The sequence below is a fragment of the Podarcis liolepis genome, assembly GCF_965112155.1.
Source record: "Podarcis liolepis genome assembly, chromosome: 12".
Classification (NCBI taxonomy): domain Eukaryota; kingdom Metazoa; phylum Chordata; class Lepidosauria; order Squamata; family Lacertidae; genus Podarcis; species Podarcis liolepis.
The window spans coordinates 12,093,718-12,121,583 of NC_139563.1; the positions used below are offsets into that span (position 1 = coordinate 12,093,718).

The following is a 27,866-nucleotide window of genomic DNA, read 5'->3' on the forward strand; positions in this document are numbered from 1 at the left end:
ACTATTAGGCAACACCTTCCATCCGGGATATGAACAGTCTCTATGACCACATGTGGTGCTTCTCCTTCCACTAGTATGTGCAGGAGTTCATTGAAAAATCACTGATACATTTTCTCCTTCCACCAGTGCTTCTTTAGATTAAAGGCAGATCAAGAATAATTTTATTCCTGTCCCCTGCACTGAAGTAAGCTAATCCAAGCTGTATGGAAACCTTTTTAGTTATCTCATGTAATCTTCAGCTGTCCATTTTCTGATCATGCAAGACTCCCTTTTTAAGGAAGAGTGACAGGTCTTAACATCTCATGACATATTCTGTGCACAGGTTTGAAACCCAATAAAGCTCCTTTCCTTTTTTAAAGATTTAATTTAGCTCTGTCGTTGTGCCATGGAAATTAGTCGTGAGAGCCTTAATCTCTCAGTTTTGAATGAAGCTGTGGTGTGTGTTGGGGATATCTTGTGACCATTTACTCATCTATCAAAAATAATTACTTGACCCACTTGACTGATTTGGGTAACATGTGGGTGACTTTGGAAGGAATGGCAAGGAATTATAGGATATTCTAATCAAGTGTAATTCTTGTTTTCAGGGATCGCACTGAAGTGCTACTTCATGCACTAGAAATGGGTGGGGAAATAAAATATTTTCTGCTTTCCTTCCCAGCTCTGCCTCTTCTGTCTGTCCACTCCATGACTCTGGCCAGGACCAGAACTCTAAACACAGCACGACATGACACGACAATTCTACACATCAGTTATAACCAAGCAGCAATTAATGCATTGTTCAGAACTGGGGTGTTGAGATACACTGACACACGTATTAAGAAATAGGTGTTTATCATGTTAAATGCTGGATTAAGTAAATCAAAGTATGGTTGGAAGGTGTCAGCTGGTTAGAGCATAGTGATGATAACACCGAAGTTGCAGGTTCGATCTGGATATTCCTTCACTGAACCAGATGATCCTCAGGGTCCCTTCCAATTCTATGCTTATATGTGCACAATGAAGAGTGTGAAAATTAGACCTTTGCCTTCATAATTGCTACATGATCTGTTTTTCTGTTGGCTAAGTTAGGTGATGGTGAATCTGTTGCCTAAGTCGGTGGCAGTGAATTCGGTATTCATGGCTTTTCTTTTAATTCGATACAGAAGGTTCTTGACTTAATACAAGCTTAGCAGAGGGTGTGATTTTAAGCTTGTTTTGTATATCCTGACTGCCAAACTAGTGTTAGACTATCAGAATTTAATAAATGCACATAAGGAAGAATTCCATTAGGCTTCCAGATAACAGTTCTGGTGGGAAATGTAATTCATAATTTTTGCTCCTAGGTCTATGCAAGAAATCATTACTCGAGTCCCCCCCCCTTAATAGAGATTGTAGGGTAAGAATTTTTTCCTACGCTGCTCTGGGATTGTGAAGATTCAGCAACCTAATCAAATAAAAAAACCAAACATGGAAGGAGACATACACACAATAGATTTTCACAAGCCTTATACCTCCTGTTGTACTCTAAAACTATTAAATCTGCAACAAGCATAGGACTAAATAAGGTAGGCTGCAATCCTAACCCCGCGTCATCTGAAGTATAAAATGCTTTTACGTGAGGGAAAGAGGGGGGGGGGAGGGAGATTTGGTACAAGATCCAACATGGAAAGGCTAAGAGTGAAATACAGAAACCTGCCTGCATATTCAAGTGATGAGATGATTTTAGACCATGTTTTAATGAAACAATAGCATATTTATAAAAGATGGGGAACATATAAAAATGTATGGCAGATTGTTGCTTTCAGGATTTTCTCATCTTCAGTTCAGACTGAGTTTTAAAAGCTGCATCTAGCAAGGACATGGCAAGGAGTGCAATTTTTAAAGGCCGTACCAGTTGTACTTCTAACTGAAATGCAGGTTAATCATCTCAGTCTAGCAAGGGGATAGATCAGGGGTCAGCAAATTTTTTTCAGCAGGGGGCCAGTCCCTGTCCTTCAGACCTTATGGGGGGCCGGACTATATTTTTTTGGGGAAAAGAACAAATTCCTATGCCCCACAAATAACCCAGAGATGGTTTTAAATAAAAGCACACATTCTGCTCATGGAAAAACAAGCTGATTCCCGGACCATCCGCGGGCCAGATTTAGAAGGCGATTGGGCCGGATCCGGACCCCATGCCTTAGTTTACCTACCCATGGAATAGATGTACACATTGGGAGCATCTGCACAGCAATATTCTTTGCAGGCTCAGGAACACCATGTTTGCATGTGCACTCAAGACATCAAAGGCAGCTCTCATCTGTACTGTGAGAGGTGGGTGGGGCTGTACTTTCCCACTGCACTTGGGGGGGGGGTGACGCTCACCACCATATTTTGTCTACAGTCACTAATGCTCAACACCTTGTTGCATCTGACTGTTTCTGGGCTGGATCCAACCCCTTAGCTCTTTCATTGAGATCTGCTAAAGTAAGTAGAAAACCTAAGCTTTGGTTACAGGAATGACTACAGGCATATAAGTATTATATCATATTACTAAACTGATGGTGGAGTGAGTCCAGCTTCTTAAATATTTTATTGTCCCAACATCAATGAAATCTCAAAGCATGCGTAACTATATTTTCTTCCACTCGCCCCTTATTCACTTGCCTTTTGCCACTGACTCCCCTCCCTGTGCACTCTTTTCCCCAGTGACAAGTATTAGTTTGCAAGTTATTTGGGCCATAGATCCTTTTATGTGCTTAAGCCTGTCTTCTGTGGCACCTTCTCAAAATTACAAGTGCTAGCAGGGTCTGGCAAGAGCATCCTGGTTTAATTTATACAGGGAACTTCAATCATGCTCTTCCGTGACATTTCACCTTTTCTCTGCTGTGCAGGGGAGATTCCAGGCCAGGGTTCTGCAAGAGCTATCCATTGAATATAAAAATAAGAAAACCGACTTGCCAAGTGTGAAACTGGAATCGTAGTGAAGGAGCGCAGCTCTTACAAAGAGCCAAAATGTGAGAGAGGTGTCATATAGCTTTCTTCCATTAAAACAATCAAATAGGCTGAAATCCCCTGAGAGATTCTTACTGAGTCTCAGGCTCTTGAGTTATGAATAACACAATTGAATTGGAACCTCGGGGGAAATGGAGCATTACATGGGAACTGAACTCCACTAGGCTGAATTGCCTTTAATAATTCTCCTTAAAGTCTATTATATTGGTGCTACATCAAATAATTACATGGATTAAATAATAATATCTTCCTCTCTTCCACCCCAGCCCCCTGTTTTGCTCCTCTGCCTTTGGCTTGAAGCAACTGTGGCTATTCTATCCTATCCCCTTTCCTGAGACTCCAGTTCCTTTAGGCTCTATGCATGGTGTAAGTGCTTACACATAAACACAGTGCATTGAAAATGTTCTTGAACAGTATTTCACTTGGTACAAAAACACTGAAACATTTGTTCTCAATGCCCACTGCACTTATTAGCTTATGGCATACATAAATTTGCAATGTGTGCATGGCAGATGAATACTCTGCAACACCTGGGAGATGAGTGCGTGCTGTGGGGGAAATATAAAGACACCCCCCCCCCCCTGTGTAGGGTAATCAATAAAAGACTTGGCTGGATCCTTGCATCCAAAGCACGGGGCTAAACCCACTCTTTTAAGCAGAGCTTAAAAACACAGAATCATGCAGGACTTTGTAGCATGGGAATAATAGACCTTTTAAAGATTCTGTTCTAGCCACTTAAAGCACTCCTCCGTTTCTACTCCTCTTAGCATTGAACAAACTACACACTTTAGTAAGTTTTAAAATGCTTTACTTCCAAAATTCCAAAGGTCAAGTTCATGCATTTATCCATGCAGCAGCAAATAAACATGGACAGAAATACTGGGATACAAATATTGGTGAAATAGCTTTAAGCATATGGTCTGAGCTTGTAGTGAGCAAGCCCATGCGCGTCCTATCTTGGTGAGTTCACATGGTGAAAGAGAATGAATAAAGCAGGAAACTTAAATGCCTGGCATGACCTATCTGAGTCTAGGAATACAGATCTAATGTCCTTCATGCGTTAACTAGCCCTAAGTTTGCTAGGTATAAGTTTCCCACCTTTTATCCCAAGGATAGGGGAGCCTAGGCCCAAATGTCTCCCTCTTAAACTTCCCTATTTGTTCACTGAGAGTCTATCCAGATCACACCCCTCACCCAACCTTGCACTATCCTTAAGTGTTTTCACCTTGTTGAAATGCATCTTTGAACTGCAATAATGTCTCTTGCTTGCCTGGATGGAGGATCATCATCATCCTTCCTATTTATATCCTGCTCTTCTTTCCAAAGGAATGGTGCAGTTGTGTGTGTACTACTGTACAAAGGTAAAATTTATATTCTTTGCTCCACCCACTTTTGCCTTTGGTCCCACCCACCACTGGCATGTGGCCCTCAGAAGCTTGCCTACAAGAGCATCTGGCCCTCCGGCTGAAAAAGGTTCCCCACTTCCATCCTTGCCAGCAGGCCTTATGGTAGGCTGTGGTGTATTAAGACAACAAGGCACCTTCTGAATCTGCACTCTCTCTTCCATGGTGGAAATGTTTTTCTGCCAATTCAGTGCAGAATTACATCTCCAACTCCCGTTCTTATAGCCATTCCAGCCATGGCGAAGAAGCGTCTTTTCTTCAGGGTGGTTGCGTGTTCCCGGCTCCCCATTACCGCAGCATTCTGCAGGTGCTCTTAGCAAGTCATAAAGCACAGCTGGCACAACAATATCACAAGGTGCAATCAGCTTCCATCTCTGCAGCAAGCAGTCTAAATTAACAGTGTGAGGAAAAAAGATAAGTCTCTTGGCAAACAGGGGGGGAAATACACTGTTGAGTTTGAGGGGTTTGTTGCTGGTGTATATGTTTTTTAGTGTGGCTGTGGTATCTTCAATACCTGCTTTTAACGACTTAGTTGCCCCTTTCTGTTTTATATCTCCACTAAATGCTATTATATTTGACATTTAGATGTAAGTACATCATCAGTCGTATCACTGATATAAAAATGGTATTCAAATGTGCTCCTTAAAGGTAGCTCCTTTAATGCTTCTTTGTGGCTTTGGCTCACTGTGGTCTAGCTTAGAAAAGGCTTGGCAAATGTGCAGATGGGTGCATGAAAAGTTCAATTGCATTTTAGAAACATGGCATAGATATATTGAATACTCGCTGTGATCACAGACATCTCCTCTGCTAAATGGTAAAGAGCTTGCATAAATGATGTCAAATATATTGCTAGTGTATTTCCCCCCAGAAATAAGATTTCATGGACAAGAGCAAACTTTATCAGACGTGCGGGATGTTATCCTCTTTAGGAAAAGGTAAAGGGACCCCTGACCATTAGGTCCAGTCGTGGCCAACTCTGGTTGTGGCGCTCATCTAGCTTTATTGGCCAAGGGAGCCAGCGTACAGCTTCCAGGTCATGTGGCCAGCATGACTAAGCCATTTCTGGCGAACCAGAGCAGCACACGGAAACACCGTTTACCTTCCCGCCAGAGCGGTACCTATTTATCTACTTGCACTTTGACGTGCTTTCGAACTGCTAGGTTGGCAGGAGCTGGGACCAAGCAACGGGAGCTCACCCTGTTGCGGGGATTCAAACCGCCAACCTTCTGATAGGCAAGTCCTAGGCTCTGTGGTTTAACCCACAGCGCCACCTGCGTCCTGTTATCCTCATTAGGCAGGTATATAATGTTTGAGCATGTGGGGTGGGCAATAGTCTGCATGATGCCTGAGTCCCTTCTAAAACCTGGCATCCTAGATCCAGCAAGGGTTAAAAATCTAATACAAGATTCCATTGCTGAACTAGTCAGGCAATTTTTCCAGTCCTGGATATAATAACGAAACAATGGAAAATGGTAATGTTTGCATTGGTTATATAAAAGGTCTTGTATTATTTAATGAGTTTCCTTTCAGAACTGGTGGTTCCCATATGATTTACATTCTCCTTTTTGAGCTGCCTTTGTGTCTAAAGGAGGAAAAGGATGTCTCGGCTTTCCCAATATTTAACATCTTTGAGAGGGGACCACGAGGATCAAACATAACTCTTTATGAGATACAGCCCCCTAGTTGTACATGCTGCTGGTAAGTGTATTCCCTTAGTAGGAACTATTGCACTTGGAGCTAGACAGACATTTAATTAAACTGAAAGAAAATAATGTTTTTTTATTAACAAGCTAGTGGGATGTGTAATATTTTCTAAGTGTAAAATTGTTAGGAGAAAGCAAAAGACAATTCTTTCCCTGGACTTCTCTGGAGTGACCTCGACAGAATAAATCCCTCTTTGATAAGCCACAAGCACAAGATGTATTATGGGAATACATACCAGGTAACATTTAGTCAAGCACATGGTGGTTTTCAAATCTTGTTGGGGGGTATTCTGGAAGTTTATTGGGATTATTGAGTGAAAAGGTCTGTAATTCCAAGAAAGCTTCTGCAGAAGGTAGCTAGCACACAAATATCAACTTCATCTGGAATATGCAGTCACACACAGGAAAGTATTAGATGTTTCCTAAGTCTTAGCTCATGAATGCCAGATAAACGCTGAGGCCTAAGAGGCATGGCCAATGATTCTAACATCCTAACACCTAATAACCCAGGTCCTTTGACTCTGAATGACAGGGGCACCGACTTATAAAAAATATTGGGGGAGCCCGCGAAAGCTCATGAATAATAAATGAGCTCATGAATATGCAGATAAAGTGGTGCCGCCTCCTCGTGAGCGAATAGGGGAGAGCGTGCTGCGCCTATTAATCAGCTCCGAAGGAAATTGGGTGGAGCTTTTGCTCGGGAGGGAGGGCAGGAGGCATGCAGCCCGACCCTGTGCATTTTGGGCTGGGGGAGGGGCGGCGGTGGCGCTCTGTTGGAGGGGCGCCCGAGATTATTGGGGGGGCTGAGCCCCCCAAACGAATTTTTGAGGGGGCTCGGGCCCCCTCAGGCCCCATGGAGTCGGCGCCTATGCTGAATGAGATTCTGTATGTACAGTGTGAGTCTGTGGCAGAAAAGTGGATGTAGAGAGGGTGTGGCAAAGGAAAGCCACCCACAGAATTGAACCATCCTTCTCAGCATGTCCACAAAATGTAAGAGTTTTACTAGCATACATATAGCAGTGCCAAGCATTTATGCCACAACAATGGTGGACCAAACTAGTTCTCTTCTAGACTGCTGTGTGCATTCATTTAAAAATGCAAGTGTCCTCTCCCTTCCACTATGCATTCATTTTATGCTTGTTTTAATGTACAGTAGTAGCAGAATTTTTTTTTTAATCTGCAAAACAAATGTTTTGTTGCACATTGGTTTTGTCCAATCTTGAAATTTGGCAGGACTAGTGCCCTAAGGGGAAATTCTGCAATGTTCGCAAATTTGGAAAGAAAATATCAAAATTAGAAGCAGTGGAAAACCAGGTGGTGGGTCTTTACTGAATGTCACAGAAAGCTTTTAGGGTGGCACTCTTTTTAAACTGCTTCTGCAATGTGCATCCTTTGTTGAAACTGATATCTGATATATATAATGCCTCAAAGGAGCAGTACAAAGTATGCAAATAGCATGTTATGCAGAAAATACCAAAGTTACAGGCAGTAGAAGACAGGGTGGATGTTCTTTGAAAGCACTGGGGGAGAGGAACAGAGGTGAAATGAAAATGAATCCAGGATAAGCCAGGAATTTGATGGTTGATGGAGTTGTGGACAAATGTGGCTTATGAGTTGCAAATCTCTGAAACAACAGAATATTTTCAACATTCATAAGCCACAAATACAGCAAGTAGCTTTGGCTTAATCCTAATCTTTATAGTATCAAGATAAGGCCCCTTTTAAATGTGTTGTGGGAGGGGGGTTTTGTTCTTATTTTTATTATGTATTTTGTGTTTTATTATACTGTAATTTTATGTTGTGAACCACCCTGAGGTCTGCGGATGTAGGGCAGTATATAAATTTAATAAATAATAAATAATAATAAGATATATGCACTTTTTATAAATGCTGACATGTTTTGATCAGCTATGACTGTTCCATTATGTTACCATTCCTTTCAGTTTCTTGAGTTGAAAGGCTGCCCATGAAAATTACTTTGATCAAAGAAATAAAAGGAAAAGGAAATAAATGTGTCTTTGAAGCTAAAAATGAAATGCAATGTTTTCCATTGCCCATTCTATTTCCAGTTGATAGGGCAGAAAAACATTTGTCAACCCCAGGTAATTCTTTATTGCTGTGAAGAAGTGCTTTCACATGATACATTTTTTCTATTCATGTTCCATACATTTGAAAAGTTTGAATAGATTTATTCTTGTTATGACAAAACATAGCAAAATTCAGCAACTTGCTGGATTTTTTACCTGCTGTTCACCACAAGGTTCCGTGATGGGTTACAACAATATAACAATACAAGACGAGAATCTGCTTACACAATTTGCAACCAGAACAACAGGTTGGACCCTCAAAATACACACCTCAAGTGTCAAAGTCCAGGGTAACACAGTGCATGAAGAAGATTTTACGATCACCAGTGGTACATCTTGAGGGTGGTCCAGAACACTTCCTTGCGTGTATGCTAGTTCCTTTGCATAGCAGAGTGACGGTCGCACAGCTTAAGCGTTGAAAGGATCAAGTTGCGCAGGGCCAATGGCAATAAAACACTCATGAAATCAATCAAGCTCCATCCAGCATTGCTTACTTGAAAGGTATTAACAATATTGTTGGTAGAAGACTATTTACAACTTTAAAACCACACAGATAGTCAGGCAAAGTTCAGTCCCACATGCTGCCTGCACACAGGAATCCCCTGCAGGAATCGCGCATTCCCATAGATAAGTGCTCCTCAGCTACTCGTAGCTGCTGTAGACGAAACAATCTTGCCCCTCGATGCTTCAAGAATCTTCAAGAATCTTCTCACAGTTTCTGGAAATGAATGGTTCTTTCTCGCTCTAACACTTCAGCATGTGATGAAAGCTATGTTGTTGTTGTTTTTATACCATGGTTTTTAGTAATACAGGAAGCTCAAGGGTATGGCAATGACAGCATGATCCTCCTGTATTTTCTCGAGACACTTTTTTAAAAAACAACAACACCACCATGCTGACTCAAGTGAAAACAAAGCAATATGTCCTGAACTCAGTTTAATTAAAGGGCAGTGGATCATTGTATGGTGCCCGAGGGTAGACATAGAAGCTCCTTCTGTGATATCCCTAGTCTTGCCAATTCAATTTTTGGGTGAAAGGGCACCATAGGAAGCTGCCTGAGTCAGATCATTGGTTCATTTAGCTCAGTGTTATCAACACTGGCTGGGAGCCATGCTTCAGGGTTTTAAACTCTGTGGCAGCTGCAATGGTCCTTCCTCAGAGTGAGGCCTTTGTGATGCTGAGAACCCTGAAGGAGTGCAGCTAGCCACTTTGCTGGAGTGGCAAATCAGTTTGGGTGCTTGTGGATTCCTAGGCAATCAGTGACTCCCACTCCACCATGGACCAAGTATATACACACGTGTATGTTTGTCTGGAGGCAGCTGGCAGTAACATGCAAGTGAATGAGCAAAACATCAGCAGTGGGTGGCAAGAGACAGCATTAGCTGGGCTAGGGGTGCTGATCTGCTGTTCCTCCCAATTTCCTACCTGAGACAAGGTGGTCACTTCAGCTAATGGTAGGGCTGGACCAGTTCTACTCCTCACATTCTAACTGAAGCTTTCATTCATTGAAAAGGGAGTCTTGGAAAAGGCAGATGGTATCTAAGTGTTTTCCTCCCTTATATTTTAGTTAGGAAAGATTCTCTGACCTTTTGTGTGAAGGCATTAGATAATGTAAACAGTCTTTTTCTACACCATATAATGCAGTAATTTAAGTAAAGTGCCCTTTTTAAATGGCTAAAGCTATTATATTCACTGAACACCAATAGCTGCAATGTGCAAAAGCTATTTTCAGTGACTGAAAGCTATTAACAAGTTCATTGCTTAACTCATTAGTTCAATGTGACACTTGAGTCAGGTGTGTAACAAGCCCAACTTCACAGGCTATGCCAAGCCATTCTGATTGTTAGGAATTAGCTGATAGGGACTTCACATTCAAGCTTGACTTTAACTAACCCATGCTTGATTCCCCTTAAAGAACAACGTTTTCTCACTATGTACTTTTGGGAGTTGCTTGAGAACATTGTTTAAAAATACTAGAGGCACCAGTAAAGCTAACCAATATTCCCCATTAAGTTTCACTTCATTCATTTTTACGAGGCATTTTGACGCGTCTCCATTCAAAGTATTTTGTCACTGAATGCTGTAGCACCAAGGTGTTTAGAAGTGAGCTTGCAATCTAATTAATTTTGAAAATGCACAGTCCCAATTATTCCCAGAAGGAAAAATAAAAATTTAACAGGCAATTAACTGTATTCACAATGAGAATTTATGAGTAGTAGACATGGAAGCTTGGGAAAAGGAAGTGGAATGCAGATGCCAGAGTGGCTGAATCCAGGCATCACAGCCAGACTAGGAAATGGGACTCCCTTAATGTCTTCAGGTGCTTCCTGTACTACTAGGAATCTTACCTGACAGGTAGGAGCAAAGGCAGTCCCAGGCAACCCACACACACCCCTGCAAAAAGAAAAAAGTGCACAAGTTCCACATTCAGATCAAATGTAATCAAGAGATTTATCAGCATCAACAAGGAAGTATCTCCCCCAATCATTCCCCAATACAACAACAGTAATCTCAAACCAAAACTGGGCACAAACCTAATACCATTTAGGCGCAGGGCATCTACAGAAGAAGAGCCAAGACTCAGTGTTAGATCATCTGCTTTGCATACAAAATGTCCCAGGTTCAGACCCAGAATATACATGTAGGGCTGAGAGAGGACCCCATCTGAAACCCCACAGAGCCACTGCCAGTTAGAGTAGGGCAGGCAGCATTGAGCAAGATGGGCCAATAGTGAGACTCAATAAAAAGCAGCTTCCTACAGGGCCTTGGGCTTGGATGGTGGGCAGCAGAGAGCCACACTGGAGAAGTGGCCCTAGAGATGGTTTAAAAAATATTCAGTAGCACAGCTGGTACTGTTTCCTGCCTCTCTAGTGGAGCTTCCTTAGCATTGTGTTGCTTTTACCAGTAAGAAAGGGAGAGGCTAGAAAAGACAGCCCTGTGGTGGGGAGAACAAATATGAAGATGTCCAGTTCTCTTGCCATCTCCCTTGCTTTTGCAATTTGACTTGTGGATGGGGCACTGCTGGGCTTTCTGAATGATTTCTCATAAAGACTGGCCTTTGTGTCTCTGGGCTGATTTTCTGAGAGGGTCTCTTGTGGTCCAGCAGCTGAATTTTCTGCCGTTGTTTCCACCACTTGCCTGTCTGCTTGGCAGAAGGATTTTGGGACCAGCGTAACAATGGCAAAGCTCCCACCCTTTCTGTGTCCTGGGCTGCCCATATGACAACCCCCATCTTGGCCTTGTCCAAAAGAAAGCAGAGCAATACCTTTGGCACCAGCTGAGCTGCGGGAGTTGTTGGAAAGAGGTGTCCAAGGCGCCACCACCCAACCACTTTAGGGACTCCACTTCGGATTTGTGTAGGGTTTACTCCTTAACCTTTTCTTCTCCCAAATATATCCTGCAAGGCAGCAGGGGAAGACTGAACAGAATAGCCACCAGTAAGACCCATTCATGTGTATTTGTCTAATCCTTTTCTAATAGTGTGATTCTATGTATGTTTACATAGAATCAAACCCCATGTATTTCACTGAATAAATAAATGCATTATTCCCAGTTATGTGTGGGTAGTGCCTCAGCAGGAAGTCATTAATGCTAGGAACCATCGTAACATTCAGTGGCAATTAATTATGTAAGTTAATTAAGTGCTGTGTGGAGAAACACTTCATTTTCTTTGTCGTAATATTATAATCTAGAAGTTTCCAAGGCTGGCCACCCAGGCTTTGCAAGTCCTGGAGGGGTGAGTGAGGGCCCATTCAGGAGAAACTGCTCCTAAACATATGCAGAATGCAAGCCAGTTAAGTCTTTAGTAGTCAAAATAGAGCATATTACTTGTACTGGCCAAAATCAATACAGCTAATGATGTCTCAGCTACAATTTCCAAATACTGTAGTCTTCAAGCTTTGCAGCTGAGATGTTATGGGGGCATGTATTATTCCAGCAGCAGCCTGATCCTTCAGGAAGGAGTGTGTGTCTGTATGTGTGATCTGTAGCCCACAAGTGTGCTTGCTGGGGCTGTTGGGAGTTATAGCGCAGAACATCTGGAGGGCATCGTCTGTGAAGGCTACTTTAGGCTATGACCAGAACGTGTATCTAGGAGTAAAACCAGAAACTGACCTCTCAATGGGAACGTGGATTCTCAAGGGGGACATGGATTAAGCTTTTAAAATATTTTCTCATTCATCCCATAATAGTGTCTGCAAAGCTTTTCATGAATGCCTTAGATGCTCTTGGCTCCATTCATTTATTGATGCCATCATAGCAGAATTTTATTGATAAACAGATGGAATTTTTTCTTTCGGTTTATTCTGCAGTGTTTACACCAGTGCTCAGTGCAGTTTACACGATTTCAGGGGGAAAGTAACATGCATCATTAAAAGCAATAATTGGCAAATGCATTTTAATTTCTACCCCTCACCCAACACTTTTTCTAAGTATTTTTTGTTCACCTCAGAGAAGGAAAAGAGCGTATATTAAAAGGAGTGTTGTGACGCACAAGTGATTTCTGCTAGGCACTTCTAAGTGCACTCCACATGTTAGCAGAGCCTTACTTATAAAATCCACCCGAGCTAGGAAAGAAAAGCTTTGAATCAGACTGTCGAAGTACTTTTTCTGAGAATCACATAGAATTTAGTAAATTCCGGATTACACTCTGCACAGGATTTGTCAAAAAATGCTAAAGCTATGTAGGCTTTTGCATAATACATGTTGCTGTAGTCTGCCTGCCTGCCCAAGATTTGTCTAAAATGATACTTTATGCTTTCTCTAATCTGAGCTGTGTAATGATGATTGGGTTTATTAAACACAGACACTGAAAAATGATCTGCCTTCTAACTACCTACCTACTTACACTCTTATTAAGTATATAGGTTGCTGGTGTGTTTCAGATTCTTTCTCTTCCTTCTCCTTTTCCAGAGAGGGCACTATTTTGACTGACAGGAGGAGCAATCTGAAGTCCTGCTTCTCAGGGCAGAAGGAGGCTGGGGACATGAAAAAATCATGTCTTTACAGAGCAAGCTCCAGGCTGATGCCACAGAAAGGCACATTTGCCTATAGCTTCACCTGCTCAAGATTCAGTGGAACCCTGGGCATTGTAGCTCTGCACTCTTCTCATCCCCAAATATCCCATATTTGGGGTACATACTTGTTACTGCCACGAGGAATACCCCTGGGGGTTGCTTCCATCCATCCACAGTTTGGTCAGGGAGCTTCACAAGTGTGAAGCCCCCCCCCCCCCGCCACTGGTAGAGCCAGACACAGCAAGACACTGGGACACCTTGGCCTCATCAAAAAAACCCTCTTCTACATCGGATGAGACGTTTGGACTGTTCTGTTGGACTGCAATCTGAAACTTACTCACCTGGGCATAAGCCAGGGGTAGGCAACATAAGGCCCGCCTTCTCAATCCGGCCCACAGACGGTCCGGGAATCAGCGTATTTTTACATGAGTAGAATGTGTCCTTTTATTTAAAATGCATCTCTGGGTTATTTGTGGGGCATAGGAATTTGTTCATTTTTTTCTGCAAAATATAGTCCAGCCCACCACATGGTCTGAGAGATGGTGGACCGGCCCATGGCTGAAAAAGGCTGCTGACCCACCCCTGGCATAAGCCCAGCTTAACTCAACAGACCCTAATTTGGAGTAGGCATGATTCTATTGTGATGTTTATTTATTATTTTATTATTATTATTATTATTATTATTATTATTATTATTATTATTATATTTATTAAATTTTGATACTGCCCTTCATCCAAAAATCCCAGGTAGGGTTACAGTATAAAAACACACAAATATATAACACAGTGACAAACAAAACAATAACCCCCCCACTTCAAAGTAATGTTAGGTACTTATTGCTGATATGTATTTAATTATGAAGTCCTATAGTGTTTTAATTTGTAGAAAGTAAGATGTGCTGCCTCAGTCAAACATGCACGTTTGTGACATCCAAATATCAAGTGGTACATTCTGGGAAATGTATATTTTGAATTTATGGTTTCAGATAATGTGGGAGGCTGTGCAAGACTAATGGAAGTGGTTCACTTTGTTGAGTTGATGAATTCTCATGACTTGGCAGTCTCTTGCAGGGATGGATGATATCCTTATAATCAAGACTAATGTGGAATATTTGTATTCCCCCTTGATGTCTGGAAAGTTAACGTAGAATCCAGAGAAGAAGAGAGCATGGTTTATTGGAAGTGGGACGTCAGGGAAGGCTCCGTTCACATGCCATTCATCTTCCAGGCTGAAGACAAAAGTTGTAGACACAGCTGCATAGGTCCACATCTAGACATTTGGGGGTTTCACCTGAGAAAGTTCCCATCCATGTTGTGTAGATCACAATATGGCCTGAAGCACCTAGGGCCCAGGCTGTGGCATGCAAGAAGTACAAGATAAGTTCAATAATTACTTTGATAAAATACATATTTTGTTACGTGTAAATGGCTTTAGATACCTATTAGGTCCATAAATTACCATATAGCATATGTTCAACACAAAAAAATAGTGACAATTTGTTGTTGACAAAGGACAGCTGGACATATAAAGGGCCCCATTACCTTCAGTAGCTTAGGGCCTCATCAAACCTAAATCCAGCCCTGGCTGGTGCTCACTTTTGAAGCCCTAAAACTACATTTGCAAGCAACCAAATTTAGAAATGGGTTGAAGCCTGAAAACATTTTTACTTCATCTGCTATTTTTATATACTTTTATTCATTATTTTGATGTCCCATTTCAATTTATTTTTTTACTTTCTGCTGTTAGCTGCCATGGGAGCAGACATGCTGAAAGGCTGTGGTATGAATGCTTTAAATACATACACAACATAAACATTATTCTTTAGAATTGCTCTTTGCTTTTAAACCCCTGTCTTACTGGTATTGTGCTTTTGACATCTCATAATGGTTTCAGCACTTCATGAATAGTTCTTAATCAGCAATGGGGGTGGGGAGAACTAATTACTTCAGTACATGTTGGGGTTGCCTTTGGATTTTCAGGGGCATTGAAACTAGGGGAGAGGCTTCCATTGATTAAGCTGGAACCTGGTGACACTACCATGCACATTGACACGATGGGAGAATGGAGAGCTCTGTAGACCACAAAATTTTCAGTGGGTGACACAATAGATGGCTAATTCTATGATTGAGCCTGCCTGGGACAGTGCAGCCAGCCAATAGAATGGGTTGTAGTTAGGATACAGGACCATATGTGACTGCCCTTTCATCAGCTCCTGCTTAGTGCAACACTGGACCATCTGACATGAGAGATCAAGAGGTGTGAAATACCACACACATCCTGTATCTGGGACAGGGAAGGAAGATCAGGCAGTGTCTCGCCCAGTTCTCTCTGATAATATTATGCAACAGTGTTCTGCAAAGGTTACAAAGCTGCAGCTCATTAATCTCCCCTTTGCAGAGTGAAAAACACCTGCCTACCATCTCCCTCTGCTGTTTTCAGGGATTATTTAGCTGGTGTGTTTTATACGCACTCGACCCAGGGTTCTGTGTGTGTCAGATGAAGAGCTTCTTTCAGCTTTTGCATTTTTTAACATGTTGCTGCTGGTTGTCAAGAAACATAGGCATTGCCAGTGCACAACCTTGTATCTTTCCTGAGCGGGAGCCTATTATCAGCTGCAGTGGAATATCTGCTTCAAATCAGCCTGTTCTCCATGATTACAGGCCGTGGAATTACAGCACCGGATTGTCAAGCAATGTTGGATATTTCCATTTTCTGTGCAACCAGCCTCTGGGTGAGTTGTCAGACCCAACTGACAACCCATGAAGCAAACTGCTTATTCCTGTATTGCTGAGTCTGCTTCCTTCGGCAGCCTATGCTAGCTGTAGAGTTGTTTTTACTGCATACAATATACTCCACTCTTTCTGTTTTTGAGTACAGACTTGTAATCATCCAATTGATTAATTAAAAAAACTCCTTGCATAAGGAGAAAGAAAACATTCCTTACAAAAAAAATTTTAGGTGCAGCTTTGACTTTGCAGCCTGCATTTGTCTCAGAATGTTATCTCAATTGACACAAAAAGAGGCAGAATTGAATATTTTGACTGATAATTCAGTTTCTAGCAGGTGCCATCTGTTTGTGAGGAATGAAGAAACTATATTGTTACTTAACCAATCCCTTATCCACCAATTTAATAAACCTGCAGTTGTCATGATATCAGTAGCATAGTGAAGGAGGCATTCAGTGGGGTGGCACTCTGGGATTCCCCCCTCCCTCCAGTGCAGAAATGATGGCATTATCTGCGGGAGTCCCAAGATAGCTGACAAGTGAATGAAGTTTTAGAAGGGCTTTCAAGTTTTATTATTGTTTGTGGCAGATTCACACAGAAGAAATCAGAGAATGAATGAAATACTCAAGCAGAGGCTGGCTACGTCTTCCCTTCTTTTTTGACGTGGTTCCTATTTAATGCTAGCAGTTTAAATTGTAACACTTTATGACTGTAAAACCCAAACTTGGGTCTCCAGCTGCTTTTGAAATACAATTCCCATCATCCCTGACCACCGTTCTTGCTAGCTAGGGATGATGGGAATTGTAGTCCAAAAACAGCTGGAGACCCAAGTTTGGGAAACACTGATACAACTGACTAACAGCTTGCTGGATTTTGTGATTTTCCTTGGAGGTGAGACTGTGGGTTCTCCTTAGGGGCATATCTGTGGGGGTTGTCAGAGTGGGCTCCTTTACTTTCAAAACTTATCACAGAATAAACTGAGGTTATTTTGCAGCATGACTGAAATATTGACAAATTCTTTAAACCCACTATTTTCCACAAGTGGAACTATTGTGCTGAACAGGTTGCGGTCTTAGGATACAGTTACACTAAGTACACCTCCTGCACAACCCACGACAATTTAGCTGTCATTCAATATTATTAAAAACCATCGTGTGGTCATTACAAATGGGTTCCATAATTGAATTCTGCATTGTGTGAAGGAAGAAGTGCTTCTCCTTGCCAATTTGCACATACTACTGCCAGTCAGTTTCACTGAGTGGCCCGAAACTCAAAATACTTCATGAAAGAAAGGAAATTCTCAATTTCTCCACATTGTTCATAATGTTATTAGCTTCTATATGCCTTCCTCACTTTGTCAACTATTTTTTAAGCTAAAGCAGGACGGTAAATTACCTCCTTGTACAGATTTATCTGTATTTTATTGAGCCATTAGCATTGATTCTATACCCAGTTGACGTAATTGTGACAGATAAGTACCAGGGGGAAAACATTTTCAGGTATAGGGGGTGGAATTACCCCACATAGCAGCTGACCTTGTGGAAAAGACATTAAGCATCTATTTGTGTCCAGGGCATCTTGAGAATAAAACCTATATATATATACCTCAGTGCTGTTGCTTCCCACCATACCTCAGACCCTGCAGAAATATAATATGAAAACAAGGCCTAAGCAGCTTGTTTTAAAACCAAATCAAGATGCTGGCCAATACACACATAGGACTGGCTCAGAAAGAATACCAAAACATAACTATTGCATGCACAAGACATAGTAAATATCAGGGCTGTTGTGTGTGTGTGTGTGTGTGTGTGTGTGTGTGTGTGTGTGTGTCTTTTGCTTTTAAAATTAACTAGAGTTTGCAGTTGCATCTGAGCTGGAGTAACTCTGGTTGGTTTAAGCATTTGTGAGTTCAAACAAGCCAAAATCAAATCCATGGGCTTATGATCCTGGCATTGTCATAGCTGGAGTTTAAAATTATCAGAGCTCCCCGAGTCTGAATGGAAAACAGATGCTCCTGTTCTCCTCTGTTGCATGCAAGAGGAACAAGCGAGCCTGTGGCTCACAGTGGCTCAGGCACAGAAATGCTAAACAATGGTTTGAACTGATCCCAAATGTCAAAGTAGCAATAGTTTGTAAGGCATGTAAATCTGTCAATGTCAAAGATCAGTAAATATATGTCTACTGGATTTGATAGGTATGCAAGAAGCTGCCTTATGCTGACATGGGTTTATCTAGCTCAGACAGGGATCTCTTCCAGCCCTACCTAGAAATGCCAGGGGCATTCTGCTGCACATATGCATGTGTGTGTGTGTGTGTGTGTGTGTGTGTGTGTGTGTGTGTGGTATATTTGTGTATGTTTTTAATTTGTTTGATAGTGTTTCGTAAGCCACCCTTGAAGGCCCGGGTAAAATAAAGAAGCATAGATAAATAGTGCATTCTAGCCAGGCTATGAGAAAGTGAACCCATGGGGCCTCTAGTTCATGGTGGAATCAAAATGGAATTGATATTGGAATTCAACTGCTTTAAAACAAACAAGCAAGCAAGCAAACTATGATTAAGAAGATCAGGTGGTCCAAAGTGCCCTGTACTGTCTTGACTTAAGGAAGTAGCCCTCAGTATCATATAAACATATATAAGCATGACTTTCCCATCTTTCAGGACAACATTCCGCCCATGATTGTTTGATGGGGTCCAAAGACAGTTCATTTGGAAAGCTGACCGTCATTCAAAAACACACTTTTATTGAAATCCTTCTTGAAAGAATTGGATTTTTTTTTAAAAAAAAAAAACTTCTGACTTGCCTTCTGCGCTCCTTGTGCAGCTATTGCTTGATTTTGTTATCCTCGTTTGTTCCTTAGATATCAAATAAAAATTAGAAATGCCATCTCTATATAGCTGTGCTGAGGGCTGATACAAATAGTTTGACAACCATGTGGGCGTCTGTTGAAAACTGCTTCATCTTTGCAGTGCTTCACAGTGGGCTGTAACATTTGCAAATGACTCACCAGGTTGATACCATCAATCACATGGAAAGTCTCCACATGCATATTCCTTGCATTGTTGTTACCTGGCCCTCTAGATTGCTTTGATGATTACCTTAAGCCATGACTGAATATACCAGAAGGTTAAATTACCAGGGACTGGCAGCTCTGACCTTTTGGGTCTGTAGTCTGAATCAGACCAACAGTCATTCAAGACTGCTTGCTGCCCTAGATATTTCCTTTTGAAAAGGCAATAAGTTATCAAACAATGCTTCATTGCTCAGAAAAAGTCTGATCTCTACGACTTCACTCAGAGAGCAAGCTTGTTTTCTCCTGCTCCAGAGGCTATGACCTGAACCAATGGATTCACGTTACAAGAAAGGAGATTCCGACTAAACATCAGGAAGAACTTTCTAACAGTAGGACAGTTGAACTATATGACCCACAGGGTCCCTTCCAACTCTACAATTTCATGGTTCTGTGAAGAGCTGTTCGACGGTGGAACAGACTTTATTGGAAGGTGGTTGCTTCTCCTTCATTGGGGATTTTTAAGCAGTGATTGGGTGACCATCTGCCATGTATAATTTAGTTAAGATTCCTTCATCACAGGGGGTTGGGCCCAGTGATGCTCAGGGTCTCTTCCAGCACTATCATTCTATGATTCAGTGACTCTTGACAGGCATCAGTCTCTGTTCAGAGACAAGGATTCAGCTGGGTTTGTGAGAACATCTCCTGATGTTCCTGGGCGTTCTCCAAGGTCCTGAAGCCAGTTAGGGTAAAATAGGGATTGGGGAACCAGTGGCGCTGCATAAGTTGCACTACAATTCCCACCCACATGTTCCCCAACCCTTGTGTAGTGGATATTCAGCCTGGCCAAAACAGGACAGCTCCTGGTGTAAAGCACGAGTGTGGGGGTGTGACTGCGTCATATCTCCTGGCATTCCTGACCATTGCCCATGCTGGCTGGGGCTGCTATGAGTTGGGAGTTCAACAACATCCCACACTCTCCATCTGTGGTCTAGAGATCCTGTACAGGCTAACTCAGCAGTAATTACCATTGAGTTCAGTGGGGTTTTCTCCCAAGTAAGTGCATATAGGACTGCAACATATATGTAATCACAATTTTTCTGTATGGTAAGTCACTTGCAAACATTAAAGCCCACAAGCAGAGGATCCTCGCGTGGACATATGCTGTGCCAGTCTTTGTGTGGGAATGTAATATTTGAATGGGCCCTAAGGATACACAATATAAGAATGGGAAAGCACTTAGTATTCTACATACAACCTTTTTTAAAAATAAAAAATACACTTCTAACTGAAGCACTGAGTTGTTTTCCTGGAGAAATAATTAGCCCCACTCGCTCATTCCATGCTCTCGTGTTGATAGGTATTTAATACATTTTGCTTGCCTGTAGTGGGAGGCTAATTTACTCCTAGGATTCTTAAACTTGATCAAAGCTCAAACAACTCTGAAATAATAATGCCTCAGCTTGAAGCCTATTAACATTCATAACAAGCTATGCCTGCAAAGTGCAATAGACAGGTAGGAAACTGAAGGACATCAGATAAGAAACATTCTACTTGACTCTGATCAGGAGGTTAAGTTATTAAAACAACACACCATACAGAAAACTCTGCCAAGAAGGTGCAGTGTAGGGGAGAGCAGCCAAATAAAATATTTGATCCTTTTTGGCAGTCGGAAGTATTGAAACAAGAGGTGCCTGGTGGAGTCGGGTGGGGAACATAAACAAAGTGTGAGAGCCAGTGTAGTGTAGTGGTTAAGAGCAGTGGACTCATAATCTGGTGAACCAGGTTTGATTCCCCGCTCCTCCACATGCAGCTGCTGGGTGACCTTGGGCCAGTCACACTTCTCTGAAGTCTCTCAGCCTCACTCACCTCACACAGTGTTTGTTGTGGGGGAAGAAAGGAAAGGAGATAGTTACTTTGAGACTCCTTAGGGTAGTGATAAAGCGGGATATCAAATTCAAACTCTTCTTCAAAGTAAAATTGAGCTAACGTTTATTGGAAATGTTGAAGATCAGAATGTAATATCTCATGATGTGGAAGCTTGCAGAGCATTGTAATCTGTGCTTCATTGAAATGATAAAGCAGACTAGATTATCATTCTAGCTGCACATTCCTGCCTTATTGTTTCCACTAATAGTCAAATTAAATTAGTAAAAAAGGGTCATGGGAAAGTGAGAGATTTGTATTAAATTTCCCTTTCTCTGTACTTGCCAGCTTAATGACAGAGATTGTTCTAAATGACCTAGGTTGCATACACACCATGCAAATACAGTGGTACCTCGGGTTACATACACTTCAGGTTACGGACTCCACTAACCCAGAAATAGTACCTCGGGTTAAGAACTTTGCTTCAGGATGAGAACGGAAATCGTGCTCCAGCGGTGCGGCGGCAGCGGGAGGCCCCATTAGCTACAGTGGTGCATCAGGTTAAGAACAGTTTCAGGTTAAGAACGGACCTCTGGAACGAGTTAAGTACTTAACCCAAGGTACCACTGTACTCCCAAGAGTCCTGGGAACTCTGGTTTCCCCTCACATAACTACAGTTACCAGAACTCTTAACAAACTACAGTTTTCAGGGTGTATGTGTGGTTTAAATGTTCTTTTAAAGTATGGTGTGCTGGTTCCAGATAACAATATTGTACACTCCTGTTAAGGCTATTGATAAAACGCCACCTCTTCCTGAGTTGCCAACCCCCTCAGCTGCCCACAGCCCTCCCCAACCTCCAGTGAGACTCTCTTCCCAGACAGAAAGTCAGGGGAGGAGCCAGCATCCCTGCTCCCCCTTCTGAAGCAGCTAAATCCAGAATTCAAAGTACACAGGGTAGAGCTGTCTGCCGCCACTCAGGTTCTTGCCAATCAGCCCATGTCCTCCTGTCTCTTTTTCCTCCTGTATTGGGATCTGCCAACCTTAGTCTGATCCCGACAGAGCTGTGGGACTCACGACAGTTAAGTATGATTACCTAGTGATGTTAAATTCTGGAGAATAATCTTTTGGAGAATATTCTCAAGAATATTCTCAATTGATGAGAATATTACAGAATTTTAATTTAAAATAGGAGAATATTCATTTTAATGCATTGAAAATGACGTAAAAAGGTGATGGCACCAGTAATTGTCATGTTAAGGTTTGGTATAAGGAAACTCCGTAGTTAAATCATTATTTTATTCTTCCATTAGAACATGTTCATGTTATAGGACAAGTCAAAAAATACAATTGGCATGTTAAGGTTTGATACAAGTAAATTCAGTAATAGGCTTCTAATAGCTCTAACACTTAATAACTGTTTTGGTGACTAAAACACAGTTTGATAGACAAAACTCTATGTATACATATAAAAAAGAAGCCATTAAATATATTATCATTATACGATAATATATTTCACTATAGCAATCTCTGGTAAACGGCACCTTGCACCATTGAATGGCACTGCAAAAAACAGTTACTGGCACTGAATAAAAATATAGAAACGCCAACGGTTTAAATCAAGACCACCGCACATGCTGTTACACGTAATTGTATAGGCCTAGGTACTTTAAGTGTATAAAGCCTTAAAGCTACTTTCTGTTTAAAAAAATCACACTGTATGGCCAAGAGTACAGAATTACTAAGAATAAGGTCACACCAAAATAGAAAAAAGGCTATTACATATAGTTGAAATACATAGAAATTCAAATGTTCATCAAATTAAATGAATAGCAATTTTAAAACTAAAAAAAAAAATTAAATGTTTTCTGTAGCTCACATTTCAGAACTGCCAATGGTGAATGACACAATGCCCAGTAATGTAACTGGATTTAAAAAAAAATCATTATTCATTACTTACACTGGCAATATCACAGCTTGACTTATTATTTACTAGATGTTTTTTAAAAAATGTGGGTTGTAAAATTGGTTCTTACATTAGAATTTACAGTTTGTGGGGAATATTCTCCGGAGAATTTTCTAGCAGAGAATATTCTCATTCTCAAGAATATTCTCCAGAGAATATTCTCACCTCATATCACTGTGGTTACCCTACTCATAATTCTTGAGGAATCAGAGTGCAGGGTAATGTAGTGCCACCTATGCAGATGGGAGTGGACATTTGCAATCCTGACATTTTTGCAAAGTGAATGAGTGAGCATGTCATGCCTCATCTTTAAAAGCTTGGCAGGCAAGGCAAGGTTGGGACATCTTCATTGCTTCCATCCAGTTTTGAATGTCTTGCCTGGACCATGACTCTCCAAACTGTGTCCGCTGCCAAGCCACTATGGTTACTTGCCTGGATAAAGATCTCTTTCGTATATGTAAGGGTGTCTGGCTGCATGTGTTGAGTGTGAGGCAGAGGAAAACAAGAAACAAACAAAAAAAATTACCTGTTAGCACTCTGCAATGCTTTTATGTAGAGCCAGGTTGCTTTGGTTCCCAAGGACCCAGCAAACATTTGTTATTTACTTTAGGTGTCAACAACATCCATTAGGACTACCTTTCTACAGGAAGTCCTAATGGATGTTCAAACTTGTACCTGCATGCTGCCTGTACTTTGGGTAACTGCACACTGTCTTAAATCATTTGGTTGTTTCACAACAGAAGTCTGAACATGTTAAAAATGCTTATATTGCATTGTAGTTAAGAATGATAAGTGGGTTTCCTCATCGCTCTGTCTACTAGAACTATAGCTTAGGCGTGACTGTCACAGGCTTAAGCATAACTAACCTGCAACTTCATCCATTATTGTATTTTAGTTTCCCCAGTATCAAAAGAATATGAAATTTCCCCCATTTCCCCGCCCCCAATATTTTTTTAATGAGATGCAATGGAATGGCATTTCTGGCTTCAGTGACAATTTAAATTTGGACCCCATCTTGAACAAGCAATGAGAAATGTTTGGAAACTCATTAATAATGTGAGGCAAGGCATTTAATGAAATGTAATACTTTTGCTCTGCCTGAGGTGGGTGGGTGGGGATCCAGCTATATTAAACCTGGCTCCTATTATAACTAGAGTTAATGAAAAACTTCCGTAATCGTCAGGCATAACACACAGAGAAACTTATCAATAAATAAGTAACTTTATAAAAGCAATCTGGCTCTTCTAGTCATATTTTGATCTTGTAATTGCATGAAGTTTTGTTTTTCCACTTGCCTTTTCTGAGTGAGCAGTGGGGAGAGTTGCCTGCATCTGCCAGTGATTTTTACATATGTAAGAATTTATATTACATTTCTGTCCCAAGGAGTTCAAAATGGCACCCTGCCTCTCCATCTTATCCTCATAACATCCCTGTGAGGTAGGGTTAGGCTGAGAGACCGTAGACTGGTCCAAATTCACCCAGTGAGCTTCGTAGCTGAGTGGGGTTTCGAACCCTGGTCTCCCAAGATGTTGCAAATACATAAACCGCTAGACCACACTGGTTCCTCCACAATTCTGAAATCGTAAGTTCTGGTGGCTTTCTCATTTCTGCAGGTATGGGTAAAGGCAGTGAGATCTCGAGCCTTCTCTTTGGTCGCACCTTTGCTTTGGGTGTGGTTATCTGACTCCCTGACACTAGCTTTCTATACTAGCAAGTAATTCCCTTTTAGGAAAACCTTTGGCTTATAACCTCACTGGTTGCCTAAACACCTTGCCTTCTGCTGTAAAATATTAAACTATTAATTTTTAGTTCTGTCAACATTCCACACACAGACTGCTTTACTCATCGTCTTTATATATATATTGTCATTTCTTGGTTTCATTTTTAATTGTTTGAGCTGGACACTGTAAAGGTAGGAATGTAAAACGTTTGTAAATGTTTCCAACTAATCTCATAGATAGATAGCCTCCATCAGATTTTCTAGGCTTCTGAAACTGCTTAAGGTAGCTAGAGATGAACCTGTCCCACCTCACACCCTCTTCCACAAGGCTTTCACATGGCATTTCTGTGCCCACGTTTCTTGACATTCCTCTGTCTCGAGAAACAATGGAATGTGCCTCCGGGGGTGAAGTCAAACCACTGTGTTAGCAGCCCCAAAGTGACCTCTCCAGGGTACAAGCCTGGGCAGTGTGTCTGGAGGTCCTGGGCTGCCCAGACAACAAGACACCCCCCCCCCCAGCCTCGCTGCTGTGGTCCAAAGGAAAGCAGGGCAATATGTCTGGCACCAGCTTGGCTGCATGCGTACAAGGCACCATTCAGCCATCTTAGGGACTTCACTCTGCGTTTGTGTAGGGCTTGCTCCTTAACCTTTTCTCCTCTTGAAGATATCCTGCAAGGCAGTGGAGGTTTTCTTTCTCATAGATAGGTTACCTTCTCATGTCGACAAGCTTCTCCCTTCCCTCTACAGCACATACAGAAACTGCCTTCTTGACCACTGCACCTGCTAGAGCCTGTCTTCACATGCAGGGGAAGCCCCTAACTCACCAAGGGTTTGTGACCCATCGGCTACCCTCACCTGGTTTAGCCTGCCAATTGAAGCTGTTCCTGGTATTAAGGTAAAGGGACGCCTGACCATTAGGTCCAATCGTGGACGACTCTGGGGTTGCGGCACTCATCTTGCTTTATTGGCCGAGGGAGCCGACGTACAGCTTCCGGGTCATGTGGCCAGCATGGCTAAGCCACTTCTGGCAAAACCAGAGCAGCGCACCAAAACACCGTTTACCTTCCCACCGGAGCGGTACCTATTTATCTACTTGTACTTTGACGTGCTTTCGAACTGCTAGGTTGGCAGGAGCAGGGACTGAGCAACGGAAGCTCACCCCGTGGCGGGGATTGAAACCACCAACGTTCTGATCGGCAAGCCCTAGGCTCTGTGGTTTAACCTTACCGTTCCCTTAAAACACCCATAATAGGTGTAAGCAATAAATGTGCACACAATCATCCTAATTGGTGTTACTGTCCCAGTTCTCACATGTGAACAAAACCAAGTCCAATTGTTTATGATAGTGTGACATATAGCTGAGTATATTTCCATACAGTATTTATATAAGAAGAAAGTTGTCATGCTGCAGTTTGCATGACCACCTAATGGGAGGGGGGAATTTTGGGTGATCTTTAAGGGGATGGGAATTGACATCAGAGTAGGGGTGTCAAGAATACCATTAAGAAGCTGTGGGGGGAGGGGCTTAGGTTGAGGTATAAGGGGAGAGGGTGGGCAAGGGGGGTGGGGGTAGGTGGGGTTGGTGAGCAAGGCCGGCAGCCCCTGTTATGTAATACAGTGGGTGGATTCCAGTCTCCACAGTGGTTGCAGAACTGATGGGGTTGCGCACCACCTCTGTGTTTCCAGTAATGCTGGTGCAGGTGTTCAGGGTGAAGGTAAGCAGACCTTTAGCTCAAGGTGAGCAGATGGGTAAGCAAGGTAAGCAAAGGGACGTGGGTTGGCGCTGTGGGTTAAACCACAGAGCCTAGGACTTGCTGATCAGAAGGTTGGTGGTTCGAATCCCCGAGACGGGGTGAGTTCCTGTTGCTCAGTCCCTGCTCCTGTCAACCTAGCAGTTCGAAAGCACGTCAAAGTGCAAGTAGATAAATAGGTACCACTCCGGCGGGAAGGTAAACGACATTTCCGTGCTCTGCTCTAATTCGTCAGAAGCGGCTTAGTCATGCTGGCCACATGACCCAGAAGCTGTACGGAGGCTCCCTTGGCCAATAAAGCGAGATGAGCACCGCAACCCCAGAGTCGATCACGACTGGACTTAATGGTCAGGGGTCCCTTTACCTTTACCTTTAAGCAGATGGAGGGTGGGAACTAACACTTACAGTGGGGAGAGGCATGCATTCATAAAACAGACGCTCTAAAGTGGTTCCAGTTGGTTTCAAGGAACTGGAAGAAGAAGGAACAGCTCCATTCTATACTGATCTGTGCTGCCCTCCTTGTCACAATCCAGCATTTGTAAAGCCTTCCTGAACCAGGGCAGATCACACACAGCCCCTCCCAATCTGATCCAGCACTGTTGGAGGGTCACCCTTTGCTGGCTAAAGTGGATGGTCAGGCTGTTTAATTTCCTATGCAGGAAATGGCTGGTGAAATAGAAATAGCTATGTTGTTGTTTTTGCTGCTGCTGTTTTAAAAAATCAATTTATAATGCTCTTAATCCCTTCATTTGCCATTTGCTGAAATTAGGGCAAGGAACATTAGCAACATATAAAACCCTAGAAGCTACCGCATGAGGAATATATCCTTATCATCACTTTATTTCATTGCAGATTATTTCCAGTGTTTCTGTAATAACTTCTCTTCATTTCCGTATGACTTGAAGCAGATTTGCATTTTTTTTTTTAAAAAGGGGGGGAAGCAGGATTAAAACAGCCCCTAAGTAAGAGCTCAGCCTGACAGTGTCTGAAAGCTACATCATTTCAGTTCATGCCTCTTCTTAAGGTTGGGTGTCTGGCACAGGGACAACTTTATCTTCCTTCTAACCCAATCCTAGCGCTGGTCGGATGAAGCCTGCTGCCCCATGCTCTCGGTGGAGGATTTTCGTTCCCCCTCCCCTTAATGCCAAGTTCAGTTATTGGCTATTTTATGCTGAGCTGTGAACTCCATGGCTATTGGAAGGAGCACTAAAAGCTAAGGAATGCCTTTTATTTTTAAGAATATACCTATCACTCTACTGCCGTGCTTATTTTCCAAACAGTCTTGACTGTAGAACAAACTTCCACCTGTATAGGATATATATCGGAACTGAAGACGTTTGGGATGAACAGAGCAAAATTGTCCAGAGCTAGCAGAATTAAACAAATTTGGAGGGTGAGTTAAATTATAACGTTTTCCTTTTACCAAAATAGTTGTAATGAAATAGGTAATAAATTACAATCAAGGGGTTTTTCCTTGGTGTGTGTATGGGGGGTTGTTATCAAAAACCAACTCACATGGGTTTCCTGTTATTTTATACAGATGCTTACAGCTTTGCAAACTAGTTTCTTTTTTTTTAATCTGCAAAAATGACAAAAAACAGCAACCCAGTGTTTACTGCTTTAGGTGTTATCTGTGTCCATATTCT

General features: G+C 42.1%; 1 protein-coding gene across 5 annotated transcripts in view; it reads left to right on the forward strand.

Annotated features, from left to right (window-relative positions):
* DPP6 (dipeptidyl peptidase like 6) overlaps positions 1-27,866 on the forward strand; it is a 497,800-nt gene that overhangs the window by 185,170 nt on the left and 284,764 nt on the right. Inside the window, exon 1 of one of the 5 annotated variants that reach the window (XM_083466768.1) lies at positions 27,513-27,613. The exons of the other annotated variants lie outside the window; for them this stretch is intronic. Within the exon in view, the coding sequence (XP_083322894.1) occupies positions 27,563-27,613 (51 nt within the window). The 5' untranslated portion in view covers positions 27,513-27,562. Of the gene's footprint in view, positions 1-27,512; positions 27,614-27,866 lie in introns of those variants that run through there. 5 annotated transcript variants of the gene reach the window in all.